Source organism: Lutjanus erythropterus, chromosome 1 (genome assembly GCF_056507025.1).
Source record: "Lutjanus erythropterus isolate fLutEry1 chromosome 1, fLutEry1.hap2, whole genome shotgun sequence".
Lineage (NCBI taxonomy): Eukaryota > Metazoa > Chordata > Actinopteri > Lutjaniformes > Lutjanidae > Lutjanus > Lutjanus erythropterus.
In genome coordinates this window covers 41,562,200-41,590,182 of record NC_139317.1, presented here as the reverse complement: position 1 = coordinate 41,590,182, position 27,983 = coordinate 41,562,200, and the positions used below count along the sequence as shown (strand labels likewise).

General features: G+C 40.6%; 1 protein-coding gene across 2 annotated transcripts; it reads right to left on the bottom strand.

Moving 5' to 3' along the window:
* Positions 1 to 61: 61 nt before the first annotated feature.
* Positions 62 to 27,293, bottom strand: LOC146333308 (protein MTSS 2-like). 2 transcript variants are annotated; one of them, XM_084722062.1, is made up of 12 exons: positions 27,213 to 27,293; positions 24,733 to 24,824; positions 22,656 to 22,730; positions 15,518 to 15,675; positions 15,189 to 15,296; positions 13,609 to 13,706; positions 11,572 to 11,851; positions 11,228 to 11,302; positions 6,586 to 6,741; positions 5,910 to 6,092; positions 3,696 to 3,861; positions 62 to 2,981 (listed from the first exon to the last, which is right to left on the bottom strand). In XM_084722062.1, the coding sequence occupies exons 1-12, from the start codon at positions 27,260 to 27,262 to the stop codon at positions 2,098 to 2,100; spliced, it is 2,325 nt and encodes a 774-aa protein (XP_084578188.1). In that variant the 5' UTR covers positions 27,263 to 27,293; the 3' UTR covers positions 62 to 2,097. The 2 variants fall into 2 exon arrangements, with proteins under 2 accessions (XP_084578188.1, XP_084578189.1); XM_084722063.1 differs by lacking the exon at positions 6,586 to 6,741.
* Between the last annotated feature and the right edge of the window lie 690 nt (positions 27,294 to 27,983).

Sequence of the window (27,983 nt, the reverse complement as noted above, 5' to 3'; positions counted from 1 at the left end):
TTATAATCACTATAATCTAACTATAATTAATAGAACATAAGTATGTTTATATTGAATTATATTCTGCAGACAAAGCAGAATGTCATACGGTGGTATGATAATTGTTATAAAGCATTATGAATATTTATGAGGGCTTATAACTATAATTATGCATATCTATGAGCATGGTATAACACATTATAAGTGTTTATAATGCATCATATTGCATTTTATAAACAATATAATATGTTATCGTTTTATAGTACTATGAATATTTATGAGTGCTTATAAGTATAATTTTAAATTTCCGTAGGCACAATATAACACATTACAAGAGTGTTTATAATGCATTATGATGCATTATAGAAATGGCCATCATAGAAAGTGTTACCAAATATTTCTATTTGCAATTTGGGTGGAGCAACCCTTTAAGCCTACATCCAAACAATAGTCTGACCTATGTGTGCAGTGTATTTTCTGCATTAGGAGTTCAGGCCTTCAGACACCAGTGCAGCCACATCATAAAAAGCCTCAGTACCATTCACAACCCACAGCAGGCGATGGCTTGTTGCAGAACCCTGAAGAGCACTGACGTTCAATCCATTTCTAGATCAATATTTTTCTCTACTTTCTTATCCCGTCTCTCATTTGACCAATCACTCCAATTCCACCAGTCTTTATCACTTCCTCTTTGTCCCTCTCTCTCTGTCTTCTTCTTCTACAAATTAAATAATTTCCTCAGGATGCAGTCTTATTGGCAACTATCTCTCTCACTTCCACTCTCCCTCTATCATACAGTATGACTACAGCATCACCTAGTGGCTATTGTACACACTCTACCACCTATCAAAGTGCTTACAGTTTTTTTTTCCTCTTAACAATTCTGTAATCCATTTCCTCCAGCAGAAAGAGACAGGGACAGGGAGAGAGACGCGCCAGAATGAATTCACAGTCAATGTGTAATTTAGCATTCCTGATGATTGCCTGAATGTGACAAAGGAGAACCTTACAGTCCTCCCATCGATCCTCTTCTTGGAAACAAGAAAATAAAACACATTTATTGCTCCATTTCTGATTTAACATTTTTCTCTCTGGTTCTAGAAAATATATATGAATATATCTATACGCCTGGATTACTTCTCGTAACTTCTCGTAACAGTGGTAACAAGGTAAATGACGTCACGATATAAACAAGAAAATACACGCACAACACACAGGAGAAAAGCCCTGCCCTCATTGGGTAACCAGCTGTCCTGCAGCAGAGCTCTACCCACCCCCCTCGCACGCACGCATACACACACGCAATCGGTCACATGTACACACACGTTTCATGTTTGCCCACATGCATACACATGAATGCACACACACACTACACGCACAGAGAGAGAGGGGAAGGGGGCACTAGCACGGTTCAATGCCAACAGTATTTTTTTTAAAGACTCTTACATTAGGATGAACCAGAGGAGCCCCCTGGCTTGTTAGCTCCCCGTGCTAATACCAAAGCTTCAGTTCAGTGGGCTAATAAGTACAGTATGTTGCTGCTGAGACAGCTTGGATTCAAATCCAGCTGTTCACATGGCACTCTGACCCCCCCCTCTCTCTCTCTCTCTTGCCCCCACTGGCCCCCTCCGTCAGTCATCAGTCTTTCTGGGATTAGACAGTTGGTTAGTTGGAGAAGAGGATGGGGAAGGGTGTAAGTTGGCAAACAGAACCCAGTCTTTCTCTCTTTCTTTGCCGTTTTTTTTTTTTTTTATCTTATCTGTTTTACCTGCGAGTCTTTCCGTCCCTGGGTGAAGGTGTAGAGAAGACAAACATGCGTCCAACACACACTAGTTATAGTGGCCAGCTAGGAGCCTGTCAATATTTAACTTTTAATTGTCAGCATGGGTTAACATTATTAATGTTAATATTATCATTATATTATATATCATTTACTCTAATGACGTCTTTAGGCTTATTTTTTGTGTATGTTTTTGTTTTTACTCATCTTCTGTTATATTATAGCTTTCCCTACATGGTTAAGTTTTTGTGTATGTACTAGGCGGTTGGGTTGCACCACACCAACACCTGATTCCCTATTGGCTGACAAGTATCATCCTCTTCCTACTTCTCCTCCAATCACAAGATGCGCGGTGCCGAGCGGTCGTTGGAGACGGTCTTGCGAAGGCGGACTCCTCTCCTGATGGTGGTCAACATGTCACCGGAGCCTTCGGCCCCTTCTGTCCCTGTCTGAGTGTCGCTGGGGCCCGTTGGTGGCAGGGTGGGGTCGTCGGGGAGGGCAGGGAAAGGGAACTGCCCCTCCCCGAGGGCGTGTGCGCTGGCTACCAGCTCGCCGATCTTCTCCACTAGGCTGTGCCGATTGGCCGCGATCATCTGATCCTCCTCTGATCCGGCCCCTGAGCCTGTTGCCATCGCGAGGCCCCCGTGCTGCTGGGCGTAGACCTCTAACGCCGCCCCTGATCCCCAGGCGGTGTTCGGCAGGCTGAGGCGCTTCGGTGACGCCTTCACATAATCAAGCGCTCCTTGTGCATCCTCAACTCCAGTGAAGAAAACACACTCTTCACTGCCCACACGCACAGGCACGCCACCCGCGTGCCCTCCACCTGCGTACCCACCACCAGCGCCTGGTGAATGCGAGTCTCCGGGAACAGTGGGTGTCTTGACAGGCACAATGGGTGGTCGGATGGGGATGGGCCCCGCGTTGGATAGTGTGCGCCTCACGCCCGGTTTGGTAGACGGGGTTCGGCGGATGGTGGCAGTGCCTGGAGTACCTGCTCCACCTCCAACAGCTACACCGGGTTGTCCTGGTATCCCGTGAGCCCCGGGACCAAGAACCCCACTGGGTAACCCAGCTGTGCTGGCTGGCCTCTTAGTCTGGATCATACGCCGGTAGTTCTGGGCGATGTTAGAGTGGCGAGGGATGGTGGAGGACTTATCAAAGTCTGTCTGTCCATCAGGGCCTTCAGCATCACCGTTCACTGAGTAGCAGTCATAATCTGAACCTGATGTGGGGAGAAAGGAAGGGTTAAAAAGGAGATAATGAGGCGTGAGTGATTGAGAAGAGCAGAGAAGAGGTTCATTGTTCTCACAGCCTAGTTTTGTCCCATTTGGCCATGTTCACTGGGAACTCTCTGTTCAAGAAGCTAAGAACATTCTCGTTCCTAGCAGTACATCTATGAACTTTAGCTGCATGGTGGGGGGTGGGGCTAACACACAGCACTATTGGCTACTGTAAATGCTAATCAGTCCCTCCCTACAGGAAAAATGTAACTAATAAGCATTTAAATGGATTAACAGGCAAGGCCACATTATTTTGGTAGAGTATTTGTATAAATCCAGCACAGTGATGCAGAAATACATTCAATATTATTCAGTTTCATCTTTATATTGTCACCTCCCAGCTGCCATCAAGGAAACTGTCATAAACTGTGCCTGCTGCGTAGGTGATAATTCACTTTGTTTGATTTTGATAACACTACGAATTAAAAACAGGGGTGTGAGTGAAAGTGAAAAAGTTAATTAAGGATAATTATGCAGAGCTTGTAAATATTGGTATTGCACTTTAATAACACCATCCTTTGACAGGTTGGCTTTCCTGAGACTTCACAAAATATAAAATGATAAATTTAGCCAGGAGGGATTTAATAAATGAATGATGAACAATATTAAAAGCTGCAGTAGGTAGAGTGGTGGTGGACAGCAGATTAGAGTTTCACCTTGTGAAGGAATTGTGTCCTCGGAGCAGGACGGGGTTGTGGTCTCTGTGCTGTAGCCACTGGAGTACTGCAGGGAGTCCCTGCTGCTTTTCTGCTGCTCCATACTCAGTCCTCTGGTGAGCACCATGGCCAGGTCACTGGCTGCTGGAGAAACCTCTTCTCCATGCTGAGGACACACAGAGAGGAAAGAGAGTGGAAAGACATTTAATTAGCCAGCTGTTTCAAGAATTATTACTATCCTTTTTTTTAATAACGTGGAATATTTAAGAAGTTTTACCTACTGTTCAAATAGGCTCAGACATGGTAAGTGCAACACCAAACAGCCAGTTAACGTGCTAATATTTCACAGTAAAATATTATATAAAAATAAAAATAAAATAAAAACCATTACACCATCCACAGCAATAAAAGCAAATCTACTTAATGGTGGCTGAAATTTCCGCTGATGCTTGCTTATGACTTGCTTGCATATAAATTCATGACTATAATTATTTTAGACGTGGGTGTTTAAACAAAAGCTCTCATATTGGAAAATGTTCAGTAATATGAGGTAGTGCTTATCATCTGGACCAGCTCCAATGAAAAAAATATGTATTTTTTTTTGCCATATAGGTTGGTTCACCCTCAAAGGAAAACAAGGCAGTGAAAAGGCAAAAGCTTTTCAGGCATAAAATGTACCACCAGCTTTTGGCTGGATCGTGCATCCCGTCTAGAGTGATCTCTCTTTTCCTTGATACACAGTGTGATCCATCCTTACGTCACTTTTTTAAAACGATACCCTCAACCAATCATCAGTTACACTTTAATGTGATCTCATACAACAAATCAATAACTGCCATACATTCTTTTACAAGCCTTGTAATTTTTCAGTTTTTCTGGGAAAAGTAATAATTCTACTTTATGTTTATTACTGAGGTCATATAAATAGGTGTTTCTAATATTCTGGCCAAAATGTTAGAACCACTTTTCTATGTAATGTAGTGCAATTCAAGATTTATGGCAGAGCTTGTGTAGTGGATAATTTGTTGTCAAGACACTCTTGACAGACAGCCTTGGGTCAAACATTGGGGGACAAAAAAAGGCATGTAACGTTTGATGACGTTTGAAGACTGCAGGCTCCAGTTATCCCTCCTGCCGACGCAGGAAAGAATTCCAGTGTCTGTGATCAGTCATCCACTAACATAGGTTACGAACTTGTTGTTGTTGATTGGAAATGCGTTTGACACTCTACCCACGAAGCCCGATTTAGTGATTGACATGATTGCATGTTACATTTCCAGATCTGCAGCTCTGAACTGTTGTCTGGTTTTTAGTCTATTTAATTGACTTTGACCTGTCTCATGGCTGCTAACAATCTCGCTTTTCCAACTCTGCTGTTAAGGATGCAGGATTAAACTGGACTTAAACTTTTTTCTCTTCTGTGGCAGTGAACGCAACACTCTTAGCTTTTTCAGTTACCATTATGCTGCAGCCTGAGCTTATCTACACTTTACAGCTGACTAAAGTAACTTAACTACCTCTAATAGCAAACAGCACTTTTCTGTGGCTGTGTGCTGGTGCTTCTCTCACTGACACTTCCCACAACAAACCTGCAAGTGTATGTGACACACACAGATTACCCACACCTTACCTAAAGAGGCTCGGTCAGTAACACACAAGAGCAACACAACACATACTATATAAATTAAATATTAAGAATGATATAGCACGTGATACAACTTTATTTTTTTCCTGCTTTGCCTCAGGATTGGGGAAACATCGTGCCCCCATCTTTAACTTGGGAGAGGCAAAAAACCCCGGTCTACGGTCCCCCGTAGATGATGCCGAATGCAGACAGCCCATATTTATTAAAGTTCTTTTATTTATGACTATGCAGTTGTGTTCCTGGAATTGTATTTTTTATGCCACATGGATGATGGATTTTTCTTTTCCCTTAAAAGTCCACCACTGAGTGTTGGGGACACCATAACACTCACATTTAGCCTATTTTCTTTTCCTTTATCAACTTAATGTTACTTGACAGATGAGATTAGTGAAGTCTTCAGTTTATCAAAGTTATTGTACAGTAATTAGAAGATATATTGCTTTTGTAATCGACTGACCACAGTGACATACATTGATGCACTGCTGCACACTCACTCACAAATTTGCACAAATATTCATGCTTTTCCTTCTTCTTTATTTTTTAGCCTGTTTGTCAGCATTCAGCATTACCTTGGCAGCAATGGTCGCTGGGGTCATCCTGGATCTCTGTGCGTCCTCAGGGTGCGATGGCCCAGCATATCCCTGGGAGCCTGGCGACGCCTCGTTCTCCCTCAGTCTATCCAGAGGTTCCTTTCTCCTCTGAACCGCCGCCGCAGCCACCGGCTGCTCATACTGACCTGCTTTGGACCAATCCTGAAGAGGTGAGTGGAATTAATAAATAGGAAGTGGCAGGTGGATTTGCACGAGAGACTTGTCCACTATCCAGCAGTTTGAAGCCCTTCATCTGAGTGCAGAGAGAAGGGGGCCTTTTTTGCGTGGATTGTGTCCGGGTGCGTGGAGGAATGAGAGTGCGTGGGTGTATGTGGGCGGGGCTTTTTTTTTGAGTGTTTCAATATGTTCATGTTAATGAGTTTTATTGGTCAGCTCTCCACACCCTGCGTAGTTTTGACTAATCTCCAGTTGGTAGATTGCAAAACCAGTGAGCGAGACAGGGGAGGCCAAAAAAAATATGCATGCACACGCAGCAAGTGGGGATGAACATATTAAGGAAGCAAAGCAATGTGGTTATGAATGAGTTAATAAGGTGAAGAAATTAAAAGAAAATAAACCTTCTGCATTAACTGCAACTCATTAAACAGAAGAAAAAGGTGCAACTGAAGAGATGGAAGCGAATGGAGAAACAAACCTTCCAGATAGGAACCTTTGATGTGGGAGAGGAGGAGCTGGATCCGGGGGGGCGGATATAGGGTGGGGACGCAGGAGCAGGAAGAATGACAGAGAGAGGCCTGGTGGAGCCAGAGTGAGAGAGAGCGGGGCGGAAGGTAGCGAAGGACGTGCCAAACTGCGGGATGAGAGACATAGTCGCGTCATCAGAGGAAGAAAAAGACACAGAGAGACAGAGAGGCAGCCGACTGAGCCACGCACATGAGAATAAAAGCAACACATGTATTCACACACCTACGATAAACACACACACACACACATCGCGTTCTCAGTGTGAAACAGCAGAGCAGGAACAGATATGACAACACAGAATTAGTTACTGCTGTCCATGCATCAGAATGACTCTAAATGAAAACTAATTAGTCTAAGTGCTAAGACAGTGAAGCTTAGAATGCCCACATTTCACAGCTACTTCATATGTTTATGTTAGAAAGGTCATGGGATGTGTTAAAGCAGCCCCAAGCATGCATTTAAATTGGCTTTAATTTGACAGTAAATCTGCATAATTATAACACTGAATACAGCCAATGGTGGGTTTTTTTATAACCTTGTTGCTAATGTGCTTGCATAAGTCTGTATGGAGAGGAGGCTTTGTAGTACTGTCTCATCAAGTGTAGGAGATGGATGGTCCCTATAGAGCAGCTCAGGCAGCAGCTGTGTACCACTCTTTATCAGAGGTGGGGAAGTTAACCAGATGTGCATTTGCAAAACCGAGCAGTAACGCCTCATCCCTCAAGTTTTTTTCTCTTGTAAAACCTCAGCTATAATACTGTTTGAGAACTTTTTGTGAACAGGCCCACACATATTTTTTTTACAATTTTTTGTGGTGATCCAGAATGAAAATATTTTAAATTGCTCTTACTTTCGAAACTGCATTTTCGTAAGAGCCCTTCACACCATGTCAGATTCAGCAAATGCTCGTAACCTCAGATAACTCAGTAAATGATCTAACTGTGTGTGTTTGAGTGCATGTGTATGATAAATCAGCTTAAATAATGTCTCAATAAAAGCATATAAGGCAGTGCTTGCCACCCCTTATGCAAGGAAGTATTCATTCATGAAAATGGCATCAAAGAGTAAAAAGAACTTGAGGAGTTTGGAGTTTTAAATTCTCCTTTCAGGGATTCATAAAGTCTGTAATTTTAACAGCGACGACAGTGGAATTTATAGACCTGCTCAAGCCACGAATGGGGAAAAACAAGTGCTGTTAATGCTGCGTTTCCTGAGGGTTGAGCTGTCACTGTGATAAAGCAGAAACGTCACAATTTGAAAATGGTTTCAAAGAAACAAAAAAAAAAAAAAAAACAGTCTCGCGACAGCAAAGGGCAATTGATGATCACAATGGGAGGAGGATGTCAGTGGGGAAGTTTCCATCACAGAGACACAGGACCGAATAAGTGAGAATGTTCCCATGTGAGGAGACTTTAAACATAAACCTCCATATGCAGATGCAGCCAATACACCTGACAGAAGGTAATAATACATCATTAAATTAATGATGAGAGGCTTAATGTGTAAATTTATAATTATATTTATAATTATATTATAATTTGAAGTGAAGTAAAGCCGGATAATGTCAGCCTAATTATGAAGTGTAATTTATTTTTCAAGCTCAAATTGTCTTCAAACTAATGAAATGTACAGTTACCAGTGACACACTTGGGTTTGCATAATAGCATACTGACTGCATATGACTCCTATGACATGCCTGAACAGCACAAGGGAGTTTTAATTCTCTTGTGATTTTTCAAGGAAAACGTGTGTCTCCATTGTGTCCAGCAGATGTCACAATCTCAACCTTCCTCATTAATTTAAGGGAAAAAAATACCCAGATACAAGCAATAGTTTTTGCGTGATGCGTGCTGTACATCAGCCTCAGGTTGGCTGTGCAAGGTTTAATCAAGGTAACCAGCAGATGTGGGGCGTGCAATCCATCTTGACAACCCATGTCACTCAAATTAGAGATGGATCTCAAACGCACTGCCTTCAAATGGCTGTAAAGGCTCGACTGAAAGGAAAAAGCAGTCATATACAAGCTGTTGTGGGTGATAGATTCAGCTTAAAATCAGACATGAATATTTACTTGGATTTGTATTGTTTCCTGCAAACAGATGTGCATACTCATCTCTCAAGCATAAATACAAGGAATATGTGATTTTGGAGAGGTTTTTTTGAGTGTGCTTCCACCAATTATAGTAGCAAAAACAGCACAGAATAAAAATGTTTCATGCATAGTTTGCTGCTGACCTGTTTTGAGTTTAAACTAAAATTGTTATTGTCTGCACTGAACCACTAAAACAAACTAAAATACAAAATAAATTTCCTTTATGCTTTGGAAGATACCACTTTGCACTATGTGCCTGCAAAAAAAAAAAAAAGAACTGAATCTAATTGCTGCAATAAAATACTTGTCGTCTGGCGAGCATAAGGAAATACATTAATCGAACGAATTTCTCGTGTCTGAGGTGCATTCTTACTCATTGTTCTCTCGTAAAGAAAGTCGATGCTGTTTGATTTCATGTTACTGAGCCACCAAAAAGCATTCTCAGCTGGAAGCCCATTTAGCACCTGGAGAGCTACGGCTGCCTGTTTGTTGGAGGTTTGTCTGACCAATCCGACAGTCAGAGTTTCCAGCTGTTTGAAAAATCCATTAAACTCTTAAAATACAACTCCTGCTACTTTGCTGAATGCAACATCTCATTTAAAACAGCATGTGTTGTATAGTTCTATTCCACCACAGCCATCGTAGTTCTTTAAACAATACCTCCGTTTTACCAGAAATTACTTTTTTCTTTTTTCTTTTTTCATCACTGCTGCCTGAAAATGGTATTAAAAAAATGTGAAAAAGTGTGTAACATGTTGTTGAAGAAAAGTACACCTAGGATCTGTTTTAATAGATTTATAACCACTACAAGACTGGATTTTGGATGGATGAGCAAACTCACTGCAGAACCAATTCTTCTAAACTTGGCTAATGATATCAGATGAGTTATACTTTCTGTGGACACTAATGGACCGAGGAAAAACAAAAACTAATAACAATAACTTGTAGGTGTCAGAGTGCGCATGTTGAGTGAGCAAAATTTAATAAGGGAAAATTCACCATTTTTTTATGTGGATGTCCAATCTGTGTTTATGGTAAATGTAGTCAATTGAAGCCATAAATTCTTCAGTGGGTGCTATGTTAGCCTTGTTTCTATTGCAGGAACTTTCTCCAGGGACTTGGAACCTTTGGAAGAACTCAGTGTATTTCCACCACAGAGACCAGGGTCTAAATTAAGTTACAAGGACATTATTTTATCCCTGCTTGGGGAGTATTACTTTCAAAAAGTAAAGGAAGTTTGGGGTTGGGGCTTGTAGTGTTAAAAAACAATTCTGATTGGTTGAGTACTTGTAGCATTTTAGCCACCAATTTTCAAAATCTGCACCTGCATGCTATTTTTGTTGTTTTTGTTGTTCATTGTACTTCAACACATCAACATGTAGTTACAGAAGAAAGGCTCCAACTGACAGACCGAAGTCCAGGTCTTATTGCACCTTTATGCTAAGGATGAAATCCAGCAGGAACTGTCCTCCTGTCGCACAAATAATGATGATGGTTCGTCGCTCCATATGGCTTCATTGTCGTCCAGCTGTTGTTTTTCATGAAGGAACCTTTTAGTTCTTTGAACAGTAGTTCCTGGAACTTAACATTCCAGGTTCTTTCTGTGGAGATGCAGCGTTCGTTCCTTGAAAAGTAGTTCCTGGAACTAAATGTCCTGGGTACTTGTCGTGGAAACGCAGCATAGACTGAGAAAGCGGAGCATTTCTGCTGCAAAAACTGCTGTTTTAGCTGCATCCACTGAGAAGAATTACTAGCTGTCTCAGCTCAGATTTCAAGGCTCCACCTTCAGGTAGCCAGGGTGTGTGTTAGATGTATTTTTAGTATTTTTATCAGTTAACACTATGTTTTTGCCAAGTAATAGGTTAGGGTGGTGATAAACGGGAACGCAGGTGTGGGTATCAGAAGCTCACATGCACTGCATCCTGGTACATGTAGGCACTGCCTGCACAGTTCCTTGGAGGAGAAGGAGAACTGTGCTTTCTTGGACAATTTAGCACCCACAGACAAATTTATCGCTTCAACTGACTATATTTAAGATTTACCGGAGACTGGACATCTGCATGAAAAGTGCATAATTTTCCTTTCAAGAATGAAGCCGTGATTTAAGAGGTACTCCGTTTGGAGATTGCTGAACTCACCAATGTTTTATTTTGAGAGACTGCCGCGAGGCTCAGAAGTATGGGATTAATATTTACAGTTTACTGGACTTTAAGTTTTAAATTTCACCTCCTTCTTTTGCTGATGTGGTTCATGGAATTCTCTTAGGATTTTTTTAAATAAAAACAAATGGCGTCCAGACTGTTTTAACTTAACACCCAATAATTTAAGAGCTGTTTATTTGTTGGCATGAAATAAACACATATAATGGTCTGTTTTTAAGATAACAGAATGCACCTGTTCTTTTTCTGTCTCGCACTTGAATTTCTTTCTAACTTTTAATTTGTGTGAGTGTCATACTGCAGAAGACTCCCTATTGTACAGTATGAATAAGGGTACTTACAGTGGTGGGGGAGCTGCATTCACTGACAGACTGGCATGTTTCTGAGGCCTCTGATGATGCTGAGCTGGATGACTTCTACAGGAGAAAAACAAAAGAAAACACAAAACTTTGTTCACTGATTTGCCAAAACCCATCAGGAGTCCATATGTTCTTGTGGGCATTGAGTGTGAAGCTTAAATATCCATGTTTATTTCAAATAACAAGGTAAACATCCCAGTATGCTGAGATAATTCTGGTTGATCTCCAGAATAAATTTCGAAAATCAAATGTCGATTTTTTGTTTTTATGCTAATTCAGTGACGTGGCTGGATACCAAAATTTCCGTGTGTGTGAGTCATTCGTACCTGGCTAGTGATGTCTGAGGGCATGGGCGAGGGGGGCTTGGAGTAGATGTTTGCATCCTGGGACACGAAGCCTGAGTCGTGGGAGGAGACGCTGCTGAGGCGGTGGGCGGCGATGCCCCCCGGTGGCGGAGGCTGGTGCGGCAGGCTGCTGCGGTAGCGATAGGAGGAGGATGATGATGAGGTGGGTGAGTGGGGCTGGGAGCCTCCACCACCACCAATACCAACACTACCGCCTCCCCCCGACGAACGGGAGGCACTACTGTGGGCGCTGTTGACGCTGCTGCAGGAGGGTGGAAGGAAAAAGGTGCAGGGGGAGGAGGAAGGAGGGTGGAGTGAAGGAAGGGTGAAGAGTGTGAGAGTGAGGATGAAGGTGGTAATTGCCGATGCAGAGCAAGAACAGTATTCAGGGGTAGTGAGCATGATGACAGGGAAGTGTTAAAGTAATGGTTTGATTATGGAAGAGGAAGGTGAAGTAGGGGGGCGAGTGGTGAGGATGGTTAATTGATGATCGGAGGGTGTGTCGGAGGATTTTGTGATTGGTTTATGTGATGGAGTGAATTTCAGGTGTAGTTGACAGCAAGTTTGTTGGTTTATCAGGTTAGTGAAAAATGCAAAGATGCATTAGAGTCACACAGCAGTAACAGTTATAAGCAGAGACCCCGAAATGAAAGGAAACCGGGTAACCAATCACCCAGCAGCAGAGAAAGAGGGCAAATCACATGAGTGCACACAAATAAGACACACAAACACACACACAAAAACATTAGAAGATAGACGAGTGAAGAAAAAGACGAGTGATGGTTGTGGTAAGGGAAAAGGGGGAAGAAAAAAGGGGAGGAGGGAGGAAAACAGAGAGTGTGTAAGCTTATGAGGATCCAGGGTGCACACACACAAACACACAATATACACTACAGGCAAAAGGCTGTGAAGTCACATGCTGCAGAGCTTTGCCTGGAGGGCGACTGCTACGACATGCATACACTGACTCAGACAGGTTCTCACATACACACTCACAAAGTGATTTTTTTTTTTCAGACAAAGAACGAAAGGAACCCATTTTTAGTTTATCTTCTTGTAGTTTTCATTTGGTTATTGAAAGTTTCTTAAGCATTGTTGGCATTTGCAGGTAAAGAAAGCAGCAATTGTGCATATATATGCTGATGATATCTACTATTTATGCCAAAATTTAAAATCATTGTTCACTCAGCTCTGTCTGGACTCAGCTTGGTCAACATGTGCAGTACATCAGCATCTGTAGTGGCCGCATGGATAAGTCTGCTTGGTAAGGCTGGGCATTAACTGATTCCAAATTCCAATTCAAAAAGAATTATTAAGACATTTTAATTTTGATTCTGCTTATTGATTCCAACGCAAAGTTCACTCATGCTAGTTTTAAATTAAACCTTGTACTGCATACCTACCATATTTAGCACAAAATGTGTGAGTCTTGTAACAGTCACTAGTGTTTGTTGTTGTAATACTCATTTTAGCCACAAGAGGCTGAAGCAAAAGTTAGGTAACATTACTGTCATGTCTTTCTTTTGGCTGCTGATTTTTGATGTTAATTAAAATACATATTTGCCAAAAGAAAGACATGACAATAATGTTACATAACTTGATTGCTGTTAGTCCTATTTAGAACTTAGGCGAGGGAGCAAGTGGTGCACTTGGCAAAAATGAGTATTATAAAGCCAACAATCCTGGCAAAAAAGACCTGCTGAAACTTTTTTCATCTGTTTTTACAGATGAGAAACCTTTTTTCCTCTTGTTCCTAAGTCACTAACACAGGAGAGAAAATAACTCTATATAATATATTTTTCTCACTTGCCTCTCAGGGCTTCCGTACTGTGATTCCACTAAACTGAAGATGACTGGACAAACAGTAATGATGGACTGACACACAGACAGAAAGACTGACAGTCACAGTGGAACATAAAGATCAAGGAAGGCTCCTCTTTCTGATACTCACACGGTTTACAACACAAGGTGTTGGTCATGTCTGGGTGTACGTGTGTGTGTGTACGTGTGTGTGAATACCTGCACATGCTGCTCTTGCGGGAGCCAGAGCTGCTCGGAGATGAAGGAGGGGTCTGATAGGACCAGGTGTAATCTGACCCCTTCAGATCCTTAATCACCTGTGAGAGACAAAAGCAGTTTTCACATATGAATGCTGTCCTGAGACTCAAGCTGGGACATTTGTCCAAATTTGCCCTCACACATATAAAAAACATTGGGAGATTGTCTGCAACAGACGTGTTCTCACATGTTGAAGACATTCTGTATGTTTTATGGGTGGACTCATCTGTAATGATGATGTTTTGCAGTTAGCTCTTCTCTGGGTTAGAGTTAGTCTGCTATTGATTTGTGCTACAGTAGCATTTTTCGACAAGGAAGCACAAATCATCAGAACACCGGCATTTTGCATTTCTCAGCTGATGGTAGTGCTGAAGCAATCACTCCATAGCACTTATTCCATTTTATAAATAGCAAAACTGACTAGAGCTGCTTGATGAAGCACGATACCATGGAACAAAAGCACCAAAATTACTTCTTTTTTTTTTTTTTTGGCATATGTCCAATCAGAATTCGTGTGCACACAACACAGTACACACACAGTAGCACGGCAGTAGTTCAGTCTGTAAGGACTTGGCTTTGGAACTGAAGGGTTTCCAGTTCAAGTCCCACATGAACCAAAGTACAGAGTGTGGACTAGTAGTTGGAGCTAGTTCACCTCCTGGGCACAACTGTGGTGCCCTTGAGCAAGACACCGGACCCCTCACTGCTCGGGGTCTATAGGTCCTGTTCGTGCATGTGTGTGTATTTCAGGCCTGTGTATGTGTGTACAACAAAATTACAACAGAATGAAATGAATGTAAGTTCTCCTCTGGGATTAAAAAATGTATGCTACCTTCTTCTTCTTAAAGGAAAATCTGTTTTAAAGCAAGTTACACCTCAGACTATAATTAAAAATGTATTAATCAATAATTAATCATGCATCCCGTCGAAATGGCAGCAATTGAATGTCATTTGACATTGTTTTGTATTTATCAAGCTTAAAATTAGAGGAAAGTGAGAAGAAAACTAGAGAAAATCAAAATAAAAAATATAAAAAAAATATAATGTTAATGTTTTCAACTAAAAGTAAAAAATGCCTAAAATTTGCAACCCCAAACTTTGGTATAGGTGATGTAATGTAAAAACTATTCCCTAGTCTGAAATCTAGCCCCTATTTTCCATCATGCTTGCTGGACTGGGTGGTTATATCTTATATCTTATTTATGTTAACACTATTTCTTTGAACTACCTATTTATTTTTATGCTCCCTTATAGTTTTATACAACCTTGAATGTTTCCCTGACTGGTTTGACATTTTAATTTTTCGTTGTACATGCTGCACTGACAAATAAAGATAATCTATTTTATTCTGTTTCTTAAGTTTGCTATTTACTGCAAATGTTAGAACCCGGGGGCCCGGCCCCTAGGTCAAAAAATTACTGGTCAGGATAAGTGCAGTTGCAGTGCACGTGTGGGGTAAAGGGCTAAAGAGAGTGAGGTTTAGTTATTATTTCTTTCTTTCTTTATACTGTACGTGTCCTGCATGCTGGGGGGTGTTTCACCTGTTCACTAGCTGGGGGCAGTTTATGAGGATCAGTTGTCAGCACAGTGAGGTCATCGATGATGGCCTGGAGGTGGGTGATCTCTCCCAGCATGGCGATCTCTCCGTTCTAAAAAAAGGAAGACAGAAACAAGGACTGAAATTCCTAATCCTCCCTGTCTTGTATATGGAGTTAAATATGGAGTCCTGTACTGTGATCAGTGGTTTAGTGTATCACAACAAACAGCCCTTGAGTCACTATAGTGACACAAAGCCCTCCTCCTGTCTACCCATCCTTTCCTCCTCCCTTCCCTCCGCTCTGTCACCACCTCTCCATCCCTTGCCCCTCACCACGACAGGCTGAAGGAAGCCGATGAAGGTGCAGAAGCGGCCCCTCTCCTCCACGAGGGCCCGGCGCACCGCCTGCTTCTCCGTCTCCTCCATCAGCAGGCACATGTCAGTCACATCCTGCATGGCACTGTCCAGCTGAGGCTGCAGGTCCCCTCGCCCTGAGGTGGGGAGGGTACATTGGTGGTGAGAGAAAAAAAAATATTGTGGTAGAAGACAGTGAGATGGGCAGATAAAGGGAGAAGATAGTGGTGCAAAGGTTTTCACCGGAGGAGAGCAATGAAAAGGAAGTAGGAGAGAAAGATGGAGGTGTAGATCAGTGAAAAGTGTGCGTGGGTTTTTATCAGTAGAAAAAAAAAACAAGCATTGACATGCCTGTGTTTCCCATAGTGCACTGCTCTATCAAACTATATACATTATGCAGCATAGACTGAATGAAACTAAGTAAGCAGCTACACCTTGTTTGATGTTTTGGCTCTGTACTTTAAATCTGTGTATGAAATCAGTACTGTAAGAACATCATGTTATGTCTGTATCATTTATCATTGTATTAGATAGCCACTCTAATGACCTAATGTCTTGTGTATTTTGTATAGAGAGATATAAAAAGCATATCCAGAGAGCATTTAGTACTGATGTAACTGATAAGCCAACAGCTTGATGGCCTATGTCTAATCATGTGGTTATTACAGTAATAATATTTTATTTATCTCCTTTATCATCTGAAACTGAACAGATTTGATCAAGTTTAGTTGGAGACATAGCACAACATTAGCATTCATGTTTGTATCCACCCTAACAAATGTTAAGTCCTGTATTTACTGTCTTTTACCTCTGTTTTGGTCTCCACCAACTTCAGTAGCAAGTCGCTAACTATACCTGTCTGTTGTTTGGTGCTAGACAGCTAGCATACAGTGTGTTCTCAGAGCGTTTTCAGGAACACAGCTGCCTGCCGTGGCCAAAACCACCATTGACGAGAGCAGGAAAAGTGAGACAAAACGGTAAAGTCGCAGTCCGTAAAAGCAAAAAGTACTTAAAGGACCAGAGTGTAGGATTAAGTAGCCTCTAACAGTGAGGTTGCAGATCGCAAACATCTTGCCTCAGTGTGCAGGAGAAGCTGTGGGGGCCGTGAAAGTCATGAAAAAAATGTAAGACCCTTTCTAGAGCCAGTGTTCGGTTTGTCTGTAAACCTCTATAAATTGGACACATTGGTCCTTTAAAGGTACTTATAGGCTGAAAGAAAGTGAAGAGTCAGGTGACAGTCTGTCTGCCTGTCTCTATGTACAACCCTTTTCACATTATACATTGCAATATTAATATAAAAATATCAATTATAGCAAATAATCAAGATTGGTTCAGTAGGGGGAAATATTTGTTAGCCTTTTCTGAGCGTTAGCTGAAATTCAGTTCAAGACAGTTCAGTCTTGTGGATACTTCCATGTATATATGAGTATCTGTCTTCTGTGCTAGCGTTATCAGAGTTGTGACTTTTTGGGGAAACACCCAATATAGCTTAAGACTTGGGCTAAATGTTTGCATACAAAGTTGATAACAGTGTGTCAGAGTGTGCAGTCTTCTCTGTCTGTGTCCCGGTATAATATCAGTACAGAGCCAAAGCACAAATAATGTGTTTCAGTCTTCAAACATTACTACCTGCTGTGATTTCACAGCAATCGGTTGATTACAAAAGGTAAGACGTAGGTGCATAACTATGGTGTAGAAAATCTGAATCCTATCTATTGTTAACATAAAAACATGATATGCAATGATTGGAAAGAAAGACATGAAATAAGTCTTTGTAGTGTTACAGCATGCAAAACAGTCAGCAGAGATGACTGCGGTTACAGAGATAGAATGAAAGAGGGAACAGGAGAGGAGGAGTAGCATGAGAGCAGAAACCCTGCTGTGTGACTACAGAGCTAATAGTGGCAGCTACAGAAGTCATGCAGGAGTCAAGGAGGAAGAAGTTAAATTACATCATGCACTGTCGAGGATGAAGCTGCACGACTTCAACTTCTCAAACAGCTATAAAACTACAGAAGCTGAACTCTAGTCTGTCTCCAGGAGACTAAACCTAGAGCAACTAGTTTTCTAACCAAAATCACAGCAGCTGGTTTCACATAATTATTAATAACTTTGAATTTTGATAACTGTTACATAACCTTCTGTCAGTGATTGTTAGACCAGCAACAACACAAGACAAAACTGTGTTCTCAGGAATATTTTGGTGCGTGGTTTCATGTTGTTGTCTGTGTGATGGCAGAGTGAGCTCCAAGATCAACCTATGGCAGTTAGTTTGTTTTGATATAATTGTAAATTAATTTCTTAATATTGTATGTACCACAAAACCTCCTTAACCCCTTAAATGTGAAATTATAACAAATTCAAATACTCCTGCACACTTTGATCTAGACCTGTTCCTTGAGTCACACTAACTGAGCTACAAATTATATAACATTGGTATTTTACGAGAACATTGCAACTTTCAACGATTTTTTTTTTTTCACAAGGACTGCATTTTATGTTTTTATACCTTCACAGGCTACTGTAACTGCTCAGTAAACATGAATTGATCACCTGGGGCCTGTATTTCAAAATCTTTAATCTAGATCAGAATTATCCAACAACAATGCAACAAATAAAAATCGATAATAAAACTGATCTTGTAGGTTTTGTATTCTTTATTTAAAGAAGTTTCAGTTTGGATCATTCTGATCTAGATAACAGAATCTAGACTTGGAGTCTTTGGAAAGGCCTCCATCTGTTGGTCAAAGTAACACTTCATTGATACAGGCACGTGAAAATGTCAGGAACCACATAATAGTTTAACATAATATTCATATTAATTTATCTGCATTAGCACTTAATGCACAGGCTAGAACTGTGGATTTTGCTGGTGATGGTTATAATCATCTCTGCAGTCCAGTTATCACTGTATTCATTATTAGCACTTTGGGTTGATGAAACAAGAACACTGTTATGGCAGCATTACTACTATTTTTATCGATCAAAAGACCCTCAGTAAAATAATGATTATCCAGCTGGTTGTACTGCTGCCAGTTGTAGGTCAGGGCCATGAATGATCCCTTCCATCACAGCAAAGAACTCTGTGTTCTTCAGTAATATTATGAAGCTCAGTGCAGGGCAAGAATTATGTTGCACATAGCACTTCTGTGGGAATAAATGTGAAATCCTTCATATTTTTTGGAGCTTGAAAATATTTCTTTTCTGGTTAATTGTAACATTTGTAATGAATCTTCTTTTTGGCATGATCTGTGTTACTCTGTGTTCCACTTTGAAGCCATTCTGAATCCACCCTTCCAGTGGGACCAGGATTATCCCAAGTTTTAGAGTGAAAACTATCATCATCTCCACCCTGGAGTTTTGAAATATTGCAAAACAATATTTGATCTGGATTCTGGGTAGGATTCAATTACTGAATTTGCTTGATCAGGATCACATCTTCTTGTTTTGAAATACCCAATTCTGAAATTTAATCTTGTGGCCCCAGAGTAATCACAAACACTGTCTTGTTGTCAGTGCAACATGGCTGTGTGCACCACACAAAGCTGCACACTAATATAACATGAGGCTTAAAGGGAAACTTCTCTGCAGCTTCGTATCATTACAGTGTGGGCAGTATATGCAAATGGACAGTGTTTAACTTGCCTCCATGTTACACCCAAAACTCCCTGCTCATTTGCTGGAAAAACTCCTCCAGATGATATGTTTTTTCAAACAACAGATTGTACTTCTGCATTATTTGTTTGCCTGCCTCTGCAGACAGTCTGATCGAGACAGAAGCAACTCCTCACCACTCAAAAATCAATGCAATGTTCCTGTAGATATTGAAGGGAACAGTTTTGATAGCATAATGCTGGAATCAGACGTTAGAAGAAATTTCTGCACACTGTTAGGCTCCAAATAAATAACTTAGATATGTTGAGAGTCATGCAGCTGGTAAGGATAATGGTGCAGAGCTGAAACGCACCAGAAACAAGTGGCAGTGCCACTGTGGTAAACGTGCACCAGTGGAAACAAAAAGTTGAGCCACTGTGTTGCAGAAAATTTCACCACATATGGACTATGGGAGCACTTGAGACATCCTTCAGAATACCAAACACACAGTGATGTTACAGTGTGAAAACATACAATGTACATTTTTTATGAGGCCCTTTCAAGAGCAGCTTAGTACAACCAGTGGCCCAGTTTGCTACCCAGCAGTGCTATCAGAGTTTAGCCTAACTTTAGAGGGTCTGACGGGTTGTGCAGGTCTTCTACGTTTTGAGCAAAAGTAAATACCATAGCCCTGTTTCTCTGTTTTCTAGTGATAGTAAGTGTATTATGTACAGTAGAGGCCCGTCAGTATTGTCCCGGTTTGGAGAAGCAGCAGGAGTGCCAGAAAAAATAGTATCCAAATTTTAAGTCAACTGAATTTGAATTGGGGTCGTTTTGTAAATATTCAAATCAAACTTTTCTCATCAAATAAGTTTTATATTATGTACTTGTTTGCAGTGTTTTTATTATTGTGAAAACAGGCATCCATGACTTATTGTAATGTATTAGAGACACATAGCATATTTTCTTCAAACTATGAAATAGAAGGGTCTCGGGAGAGTTTTGCCTCTCAAACAATGTATGCTGGGAGTAATATGCTGATCATGTTTCTTGAGAAACTTAATTTAATTTAAAATAAATACTACAAATTTAAAGATTAATCACCTTGAATAATGTATATTTATGTAGCGTTAATGAGAAAATACTAGTAGGCTCCACTAAATTCCTGTATATAATTTTGACAGTGAGAGAGCTTGATATAAAATCTAATTTTAAGGCTTTTATCATTTCAGTTTATATTATGCTTCTGTGAAAAGGAAGTTAAGTTCACAACCTAATAAATATTTACTAATTACTGCAGTGTATAAACATAAAGTGGGGACGATAGATTAATCCAGCCCTGATTACAAGGCTCTCTCTGTTGCCCTGAGGTCAACTTTCATGACTAATCCATATCATAAAACAACTGCTTAACATACACAGAAATGTTTCCATGGAAACACAGGAACATTTCTGTGTGTATTAATCATAAACCTTTGTGTCACAGGTTTGGTATCAACCACCAAGTTATATGTTGGATAAATTGAGTTTAGCTGGGTTTTAGTCTCTACTACATACATGCTTGTGAGGTCATCAACAGGAGAAGGTTGGGAATGTGGGTAAATCAAGGAGGTGATGCGGCAGAGCTGCAGCGAGCGACAGGCTGATACTTACCCTGCATCTCTATTACAGGGGGACAGATACCACAGGGAGGGAGGGAGGGAGGGACAGTGGAGACGGTAGCAGTGAGAGGAGGAGACAGCAAAAAGGAAGCAAAATAAGGAAAGAGAAATGGGGGGGACAGAGAGAGAAAAAAGGGGAGAGAGAGAGAGAGCAGAAATAGCAGAACTCATTGTTAAGGTTAGTACAAGGAAGCCATCACAAGACAGCCACAGTGCCACTGCAGGTTAGAGCAAAATAACACCGCTGCAACCAAAAACTAAATCCAGAAATAATATCACGAAGCATCAGCACTGACAGGACTGAGCAGACACCCGCAAACACAACAGCAAAGGACACTACACTGTTACAACTGATGTTGTATTGTTTAATGTTTTTTTTAATTTTACAGTCAGTGTATTACCTACAGTAGATGCTGGTTGGCACACCCCTGGTTTGAAGAGAGGAGTACCAGCATACAAAAAAAAAATCTATATAATTTTAAGTGTATGCTATATTTAGAATATTTTCACTGTGTTACTTTGCTGCCAGACAGCCCTTTCTGATGAGAAACTGACAGTATTATAAGCCAAATATGTTGCTCTACAAACCAACCAAACTCCATATGCAAAAACTTTAATTTTATCTTGCAGAAAACAGGAGTTGCTGGTCTATTGCTGCCTTTATCTGTTGGTTTGTTTGTGTTATTGTGTGACTTCAGTTAATCCAAACTATCCTTTTAAAACACAGAAATCACACGATAATACAAACAAACTAAGAGATCGATGCAGCGGTAGACCAGAATCTCCTGTTCTCTGGAAGGTAAAATTACTTTTTTTGCCTATGGAGTTTGGTTTGTTTGGAGATATTTGCTTCATGTAACAACAGTTTCCTGTCAGAAACAGCTGTCAGATGGCAAAGTAAAGCAATGAGAACACCCTCAATATAGCACATACTTAAAATGACATTGAGTCTTTTAGGTGTACCATTTTTTAAAGTGACTTAAATATGTTTTGTGGCTAACCCTGTCCACAGTAGTATATTGCTTAGCTTACATGTGGCATCTACTGTAGCTAATACACTGACTATTGATAAATACCTCATATAACCCCACTTAAAATAATCTGAACTATCCCTTTAATGTAGGTAATACAATTCTAAGTACATAACATGAACTCACCGTTACAGTGCAAAATCAAAATAACACAATATATACATAAAAGGGACTATTATTTTGAAATTTACTTCACAGACATCATGCATTCATGTAGTCATCTGCCTGGCAACTGAATGGAAGCAGTTCCTGAGAGAAAGCACTAATTATTGGTTGCTGCATCACTGAGTGAAGTGTTTCAGGACAAATGAGAAAAGACCTGCAATGCGATTTAGCACCACTAGATGGTGATATTAGCCCACAATTCTTTTGACCTAGACCGCATGAAGTCTGTGGTTCTTGACCTCAGTCAGTTTTCCGTATGTGTGTGTTGGCACTGAATGTAATCACTGTGTTTTGAGTCTGTGTTGTAATGGTTTTGTCATGCATCCCAATCAGATACAGACCATAAATCAACATTTGATCCAGTTCTGGCTCAGGTGTTATTGTTGCTGGTGTTGATTTAGGCTACTCTTCCCTGGCACTACTACTGCAGTAACAGTGGTGAGATCACTGAGATACTGGAGGTAAAAATGAGCCGAATGTCCAAAAGTTTCCACAGCTACAGCACATGAGCTGCACAGAACCACCACTGATACCACTGGAGTAGAATTTAATGTGTCTGAGTAACCTTGCACAATGTTATTTGACCTCTACAATGTGACCTCCTGTCTCTTGTTCTGTCAAATGTGAGAGGAGCCTGAGCTCGACTGTTAGACTGCCGGTTGTTACCTTTACGAGCCTTCTTCTGTAGTTTCATGGTGTCAGATGACTTCTTCTTGATCTCGTGCCGTGACCTCTTGTACTCTTGAAACAGGATGAACAGAGATGCTTTAGTGACAGGAATGTAAAACCCCCAGTGTGAACTCGTATTATCTTGCATTTCCAATATTAACTTAGAAACGCTTCCAGAAGCAGTGCCACCAAGAGTTCACTCATACAGACTTTACATTAATTGGAGGAAAACAGTAACCCTTAGTGATCAAAGTCGGCTTGATTTATGGCAGTCACTCCCGGAGAACTGAAACCAGTAAGAGTTATATAAAAGGATGAGAAAACCCATTATAATACATAGAAATAATCTCAGAGTGTTTTCACATTCAATTTAAAGTTACTACTTTCTAAAATCTACCATGATCAAATCTATCTGCCAATTATGAGCAGTCAAGAAAGTGAGTTTCTAAGCAATCTGTAAGTGAAACATTTATGATGTATGCATCAGCACATGACAGAGGGGATTTTCCCTGATCAAACAGATGGTATAAAGGAATTATACCAGTGGTTTGTTGGACTGTGTTCTACTCCGTATATTTTAGCAGTTCCTAACTAAAAAGTCACATAGCGACCACGTGGCAACTTCTCCCCTCATAATATTACAGCATAAGATGCAACATTCTGTCAGCTTGTCACTATTTATGGCATATGAGATCCAGTTACAATCTTGACTAATAATGCTCATAATCAGTTACTGAATTGTGAGCCCACAGAAAACATAACTAAACATGACAGTATCAGTAAAGTGCAGCATGACTTGCAGTCAATCAGTGTATGCATGTAGTGATGACAGTCCTCAAACTGTCCAATCGTGTGACGTCATGCTTGCAGCTCTTGGTTTCTTTTAGTCATTGTGAACATAAAATGAACCAAACAACAACAACAACTGTTTTTTAACTGGATCTGGACTAACTAGATGTGTGAAAGCACCCTCATGCTGTGACCTCACTGACAACAGCACTGCATTAAGAGCACAGCTCAATCATCATCATTCATTAGTTTGGCACAGTAAAGAACTGGACACAAAAGCTCTGCCAAGAAATATAAGGCATACAGGCTAAATTTTGTGCATTTTTGGTTGCCCAAATGTAAACATTTGTAAAAACAATACAGAAAAGGCTATTTTACACGACTTAACACAGTCTTCCTTAACTGTAACACTTGTGTTATCCACTTTTTTGATGAGTTCTGGTGTTTACTGAGGCCATTGTTTCTGCTGAAAAACTAGCAAGACTCCCTGGCTAGTTGAGGCAACTGGCAGCACACACTGCAATACATAATGTCTCTAGATGTGTCATATTCTAGGAAAGTTCAACTCCTCCTTCAGTTCACCCCTAAATTTTTGTTGCAGTTATTTTTTTCATAGTCTGCCTTGAGTTTGAGAAAGCTGAGCAAACCTATACTTCAATAGCACTGACATACTATATGGGTAGCTAGCTGGAAACAAGTTGTGTTTACTGTTTAGAAAGTTGAACTAAAAGGAGTGAAGGAATTGTGCTGCTTGTGGAACTGTAAAGTTATGTTGGCAAGGGCTCACAGTCTGGCCACCTACATGGAATATTTGGTGACCACAGGACATGGTTAATGTTGAACTTTGGAAAAGTTCAAAAGTTGAACCTGGCTTAGCTTTGGCAACATCATTTGGAAACATCCTGCATTAGAAAATCAAATACTTGTGAGATCACCTTCCTGGAGGATGACTTTGTAATGTGAATGGTGAACATCAACCTCACGATTATGAAGATGACAACTTTTGACAGTTAGCCTCATAGCATTAGAAACAGCTGTGCTGGGTTTGTGGGTCTGATAAGCCTCCAAGCTCTTGGAAATATTAATCAGACTGGACTTGCTGGATCTTATTACATTTTCTCGCTGGTTCTTGTAGTGACATGTTCACACCAGCACTGTTCCTTTGTATTTTTTAATGCAGTGCTATTCTTTAGCTTGAACTGGTAGGTTGATGTATAGGCCACAGATATGGGGCAAGAAGTTTGTAGCGCAGTGGTTTCATGAATTAGCATCATAACCTTTGTACCTTTGGCATGATCCTTATCCAGCTGGTTGGCTGTCTTCTTCCAGTCCTCAATCTTGTCCTGGAGAGGAGTGATGAGACTCTCCATCAAAGCACTGCAGAGACAGGGATTTAAAAGGAAGGACAACTTAGATACAACACCAATAACTACTGCCTTGTTTCAAAATCAGTCCTGGGACTAATATTTCCACTGAGTCTTGACAGTAGTGTAAACGGCAGCGACCACCATATTCCGACCACCAGGCCCCACTGAAAAATGAAAACCTACAGTATATTTCTGGAATGAGATCATAGTATAAATTCCCTCCACGTGTCGTTCCACTTCATAATTTTAGTATCTGGAACACTGCTGCCCCCCTGCCTACCCACACATGCATACATGTGTGATACAAATGCACACACATACAGTAAATGTAGGATCACTGGAACACATGCACAGATACACAGACACACTATAGCGTCTAGATTAACTTCAAAGGGACTCCGCTCATTACTACAGTCATAGATCATCATCATCATCATCATCATCATCATCATCACCATTAATGTAATAGCTTTTGCCATGGAAAAGTCATTAGAGAGTATGGAGAATGAAGGACAAGGCAAACAATGGTTGAAAACAGACTCTGGGTGAGGTTTCCACAGTGGGTTGTGTTGCGTGCCAATGGTTGTATTCATTTACAGTCGTTTAAATATGCACAGGCATAGCAATGCCCCTAATGGAATCCATACAGCTGACAAGAAAACCTCAGCAAACATTGGTCCCATCATAATCCTAGAAACAAGGTCAACTTTCGATGAAAACACACGAGGATTAACTTCTGAAGAACCCTGATGCAGTCTTTCCCAAACTTCATCATGGAGCTCTTTTTATTGGGTTGCTAATTGTCAGCATAAAATACATAACAATGCTATGATGTGTAAATTAATTTCCTAATAGAAGAAGAGAGTGCGATCTCTCTCTTAGGACACCCTAAGATTTTGGTATTTGATACAAGTCAGTGTGGTTTTGCAGGACGATGCAGCGCACACTTCTGCGAGCTCTGTCTCAGCCCGAGCTCTGAGTCACAGATACAATATAAGGACAGTTTATTTAAGAATGAAGACATATGGAATAAACTATTTATGCTTTCCCTTAATTTGTATATTTGGTCTCACACCTATGTACATGGAAACTGATAGTGTGCTTGTAAACCTGTTTAGGCATCCACTGATACAAAGTATTAACATATATCTGGGTAGATTTTTGTAGTTAAGTCCAATTAAATGTCAATATATTTTAGCACTAATTAGCTGTACATACTTCTAGTATAATGTTATTATGACAGAGAGATAAAAGTCATCTTAAAAGCAGGGAAGTCTCGTCACAGTTCTGGCTGTTCCAGCATTACAAGGGGCAAAAACTAAAAATTCATCTGTGTTTCAAGTTATTATTAGGGCGCAAAGTCTCTTGTATAGTTAATCTTGGGGCTAAGGCAATGGTTATGTTATTATACAGTGTTATAGGTTAGTGTTTTGTTCATTTAACCATAAAGTGAAAAGACAAATAACGTGCATCAAGCATTCAACACCATGTGTGACAAAGGACAAGGACATGAAATACCAAATTTTTAGGGAACTGGGATCATGCTCTCTGGCTGAGTTAATGTTGAGTATGACTTCCATGATTTCCTCACGCGCATGATGTCCAAACAAAGGGAAAAAAAAGTTTCTAAGTGTTTGCTTAAAGGGACAGTTCACCCAAAAATGAAAAGTCAGTCTCTGTCGACTCACCCTCATGCTGACTGAAGGTTGGATTTAGTTCTTTAGTCCACAAAACACTGCTGGAGTTTCTCTTAAACAATTGAAGTGAATGGTGACCAGGTTTCAGATGTAAAAAACAATAGAAAACCCCCAAAAAATGCCTCCATACTGCTCATCTGGTCCCAACATGCCAAGCTAACTTGAAAGACGTCACTTACACCATGTTTTTAGCCTAAATCTTCACTGTAGATCCTTAGCTTGGAGCCACATTCACGTACATGTGCACACTGTCTGAACTGGGTGTTTTTTTTACGTTTGAAAACTGGTCACTTAAATTGTTTGGGAGATTCAATGATGCTGTTTTCCTGTGAAAACTCCAGTTTGTTTTGTGAACTAAAAAAAACTGAACCTGACCCTCAGCCAGTATAAGGGTGAGGAGATAATGACTGAATTTTCATTTTGGGGTGAACTATCCCTTTAAGCCATTTGAAACACAGAGGACAGAGACAGTGTTTTGACAACAGAAAAGTAAGTCTGTCATGTGGTTTATTGTGTTCTATATCAGAGGTTTCATAAATGTAGATGTTTAGGCAGTTCATGATGTATTGTTGTAAGTCTGGACACCAAATTTCTCTTTTTGTTCTTGAGCTGAAAACATCTGGGGGCCCCCGGGTTACAGTGTGAGGTAAAGGAAGGGAAGAAAGCAAAAGAAGAAGGTCAAGGAAGGACATGTATCTTACTTGGTGAACTGTCGAAGTTTGGCCTCAATGCTGCGATGCCTCATGCACATCCTGGTCAGAGCTGAACCGATGTCTCTGGTTGCCCCTGGAAACACAAAACAGCCAGATTCACATGATGAAACACACACACAGACATATTGTACACACATACAGATGCTACCAAAGAGTCTGATTGGACATTTACCACAGAAGGCCCTTTTTTGTTGCACAGACACCACACAAAACTATGATTAATATTTACATTACAGTTATTAGTGTGCTGTGTGAAGTAAAAGCGCTGTATTCTTCAAACAGATGAACAACTACCAAGCTTTTGTATTCTTTTACATTCAGCCAGTATTTACACAAGACGCTGCTCTGCCTCTCGTAGATACTCTACACACACTCCTGCTCCGTCCAAATAAAGTAGTGTCTCGTGAGTGTGTGTTTGTGTGAGAGCCAACCGCCCAGAGACCCAGTTTCGTGAGCTGTTAACCTGCAACTGTAAACACCAGTCTATTTTAAGGCAGAGTAGCTCCTTGTGGAAAAAGCTGACCCCGGAGTTAAAGTCAGTTTAACCGATGGCAGACACTGCTAACTTCCAAACAAGGTGCTAAGAGCTGCCGCCGCCATGCAGGTGGAGGGCCGACAAGGAAACGTGATTACAGCTTCACTCTGGTGCTATGTACTTAAAGACTTTCCAGCAAAGGTAAAGGCTTATACAGTATACGGTGCCTAGAGAATACCATAATCACTGCTGCCACTGAAATGTACACACTGGAAAATTCAGAT

Excerpts from the sequence above, each read along its gene's own strand:
- LOC146333308 (XM_084722062.1), bottom strand. The coding sequence starts at position 27,262 with ATGTGCATGAGGCATCGCAGCATTGAGGCCAAACTTCGACAGTTCACC. Across the intron at positions 15,676-22,655 it reads ACAGAAGAAGGCTCGTAAAG|GGCGAGGGGACCTGCAGCCT; the intron begins GTAACAACCGGC and ends TCCCCACCTCAG. Across the intron at positions 11,852-13,608 it reads CGCAAGAGCAGCATGTGCAG|CAGCGTCAACAGCGCCCACA; the intron begins GTATTCACACAC and ends ACCCTCCTGCAG.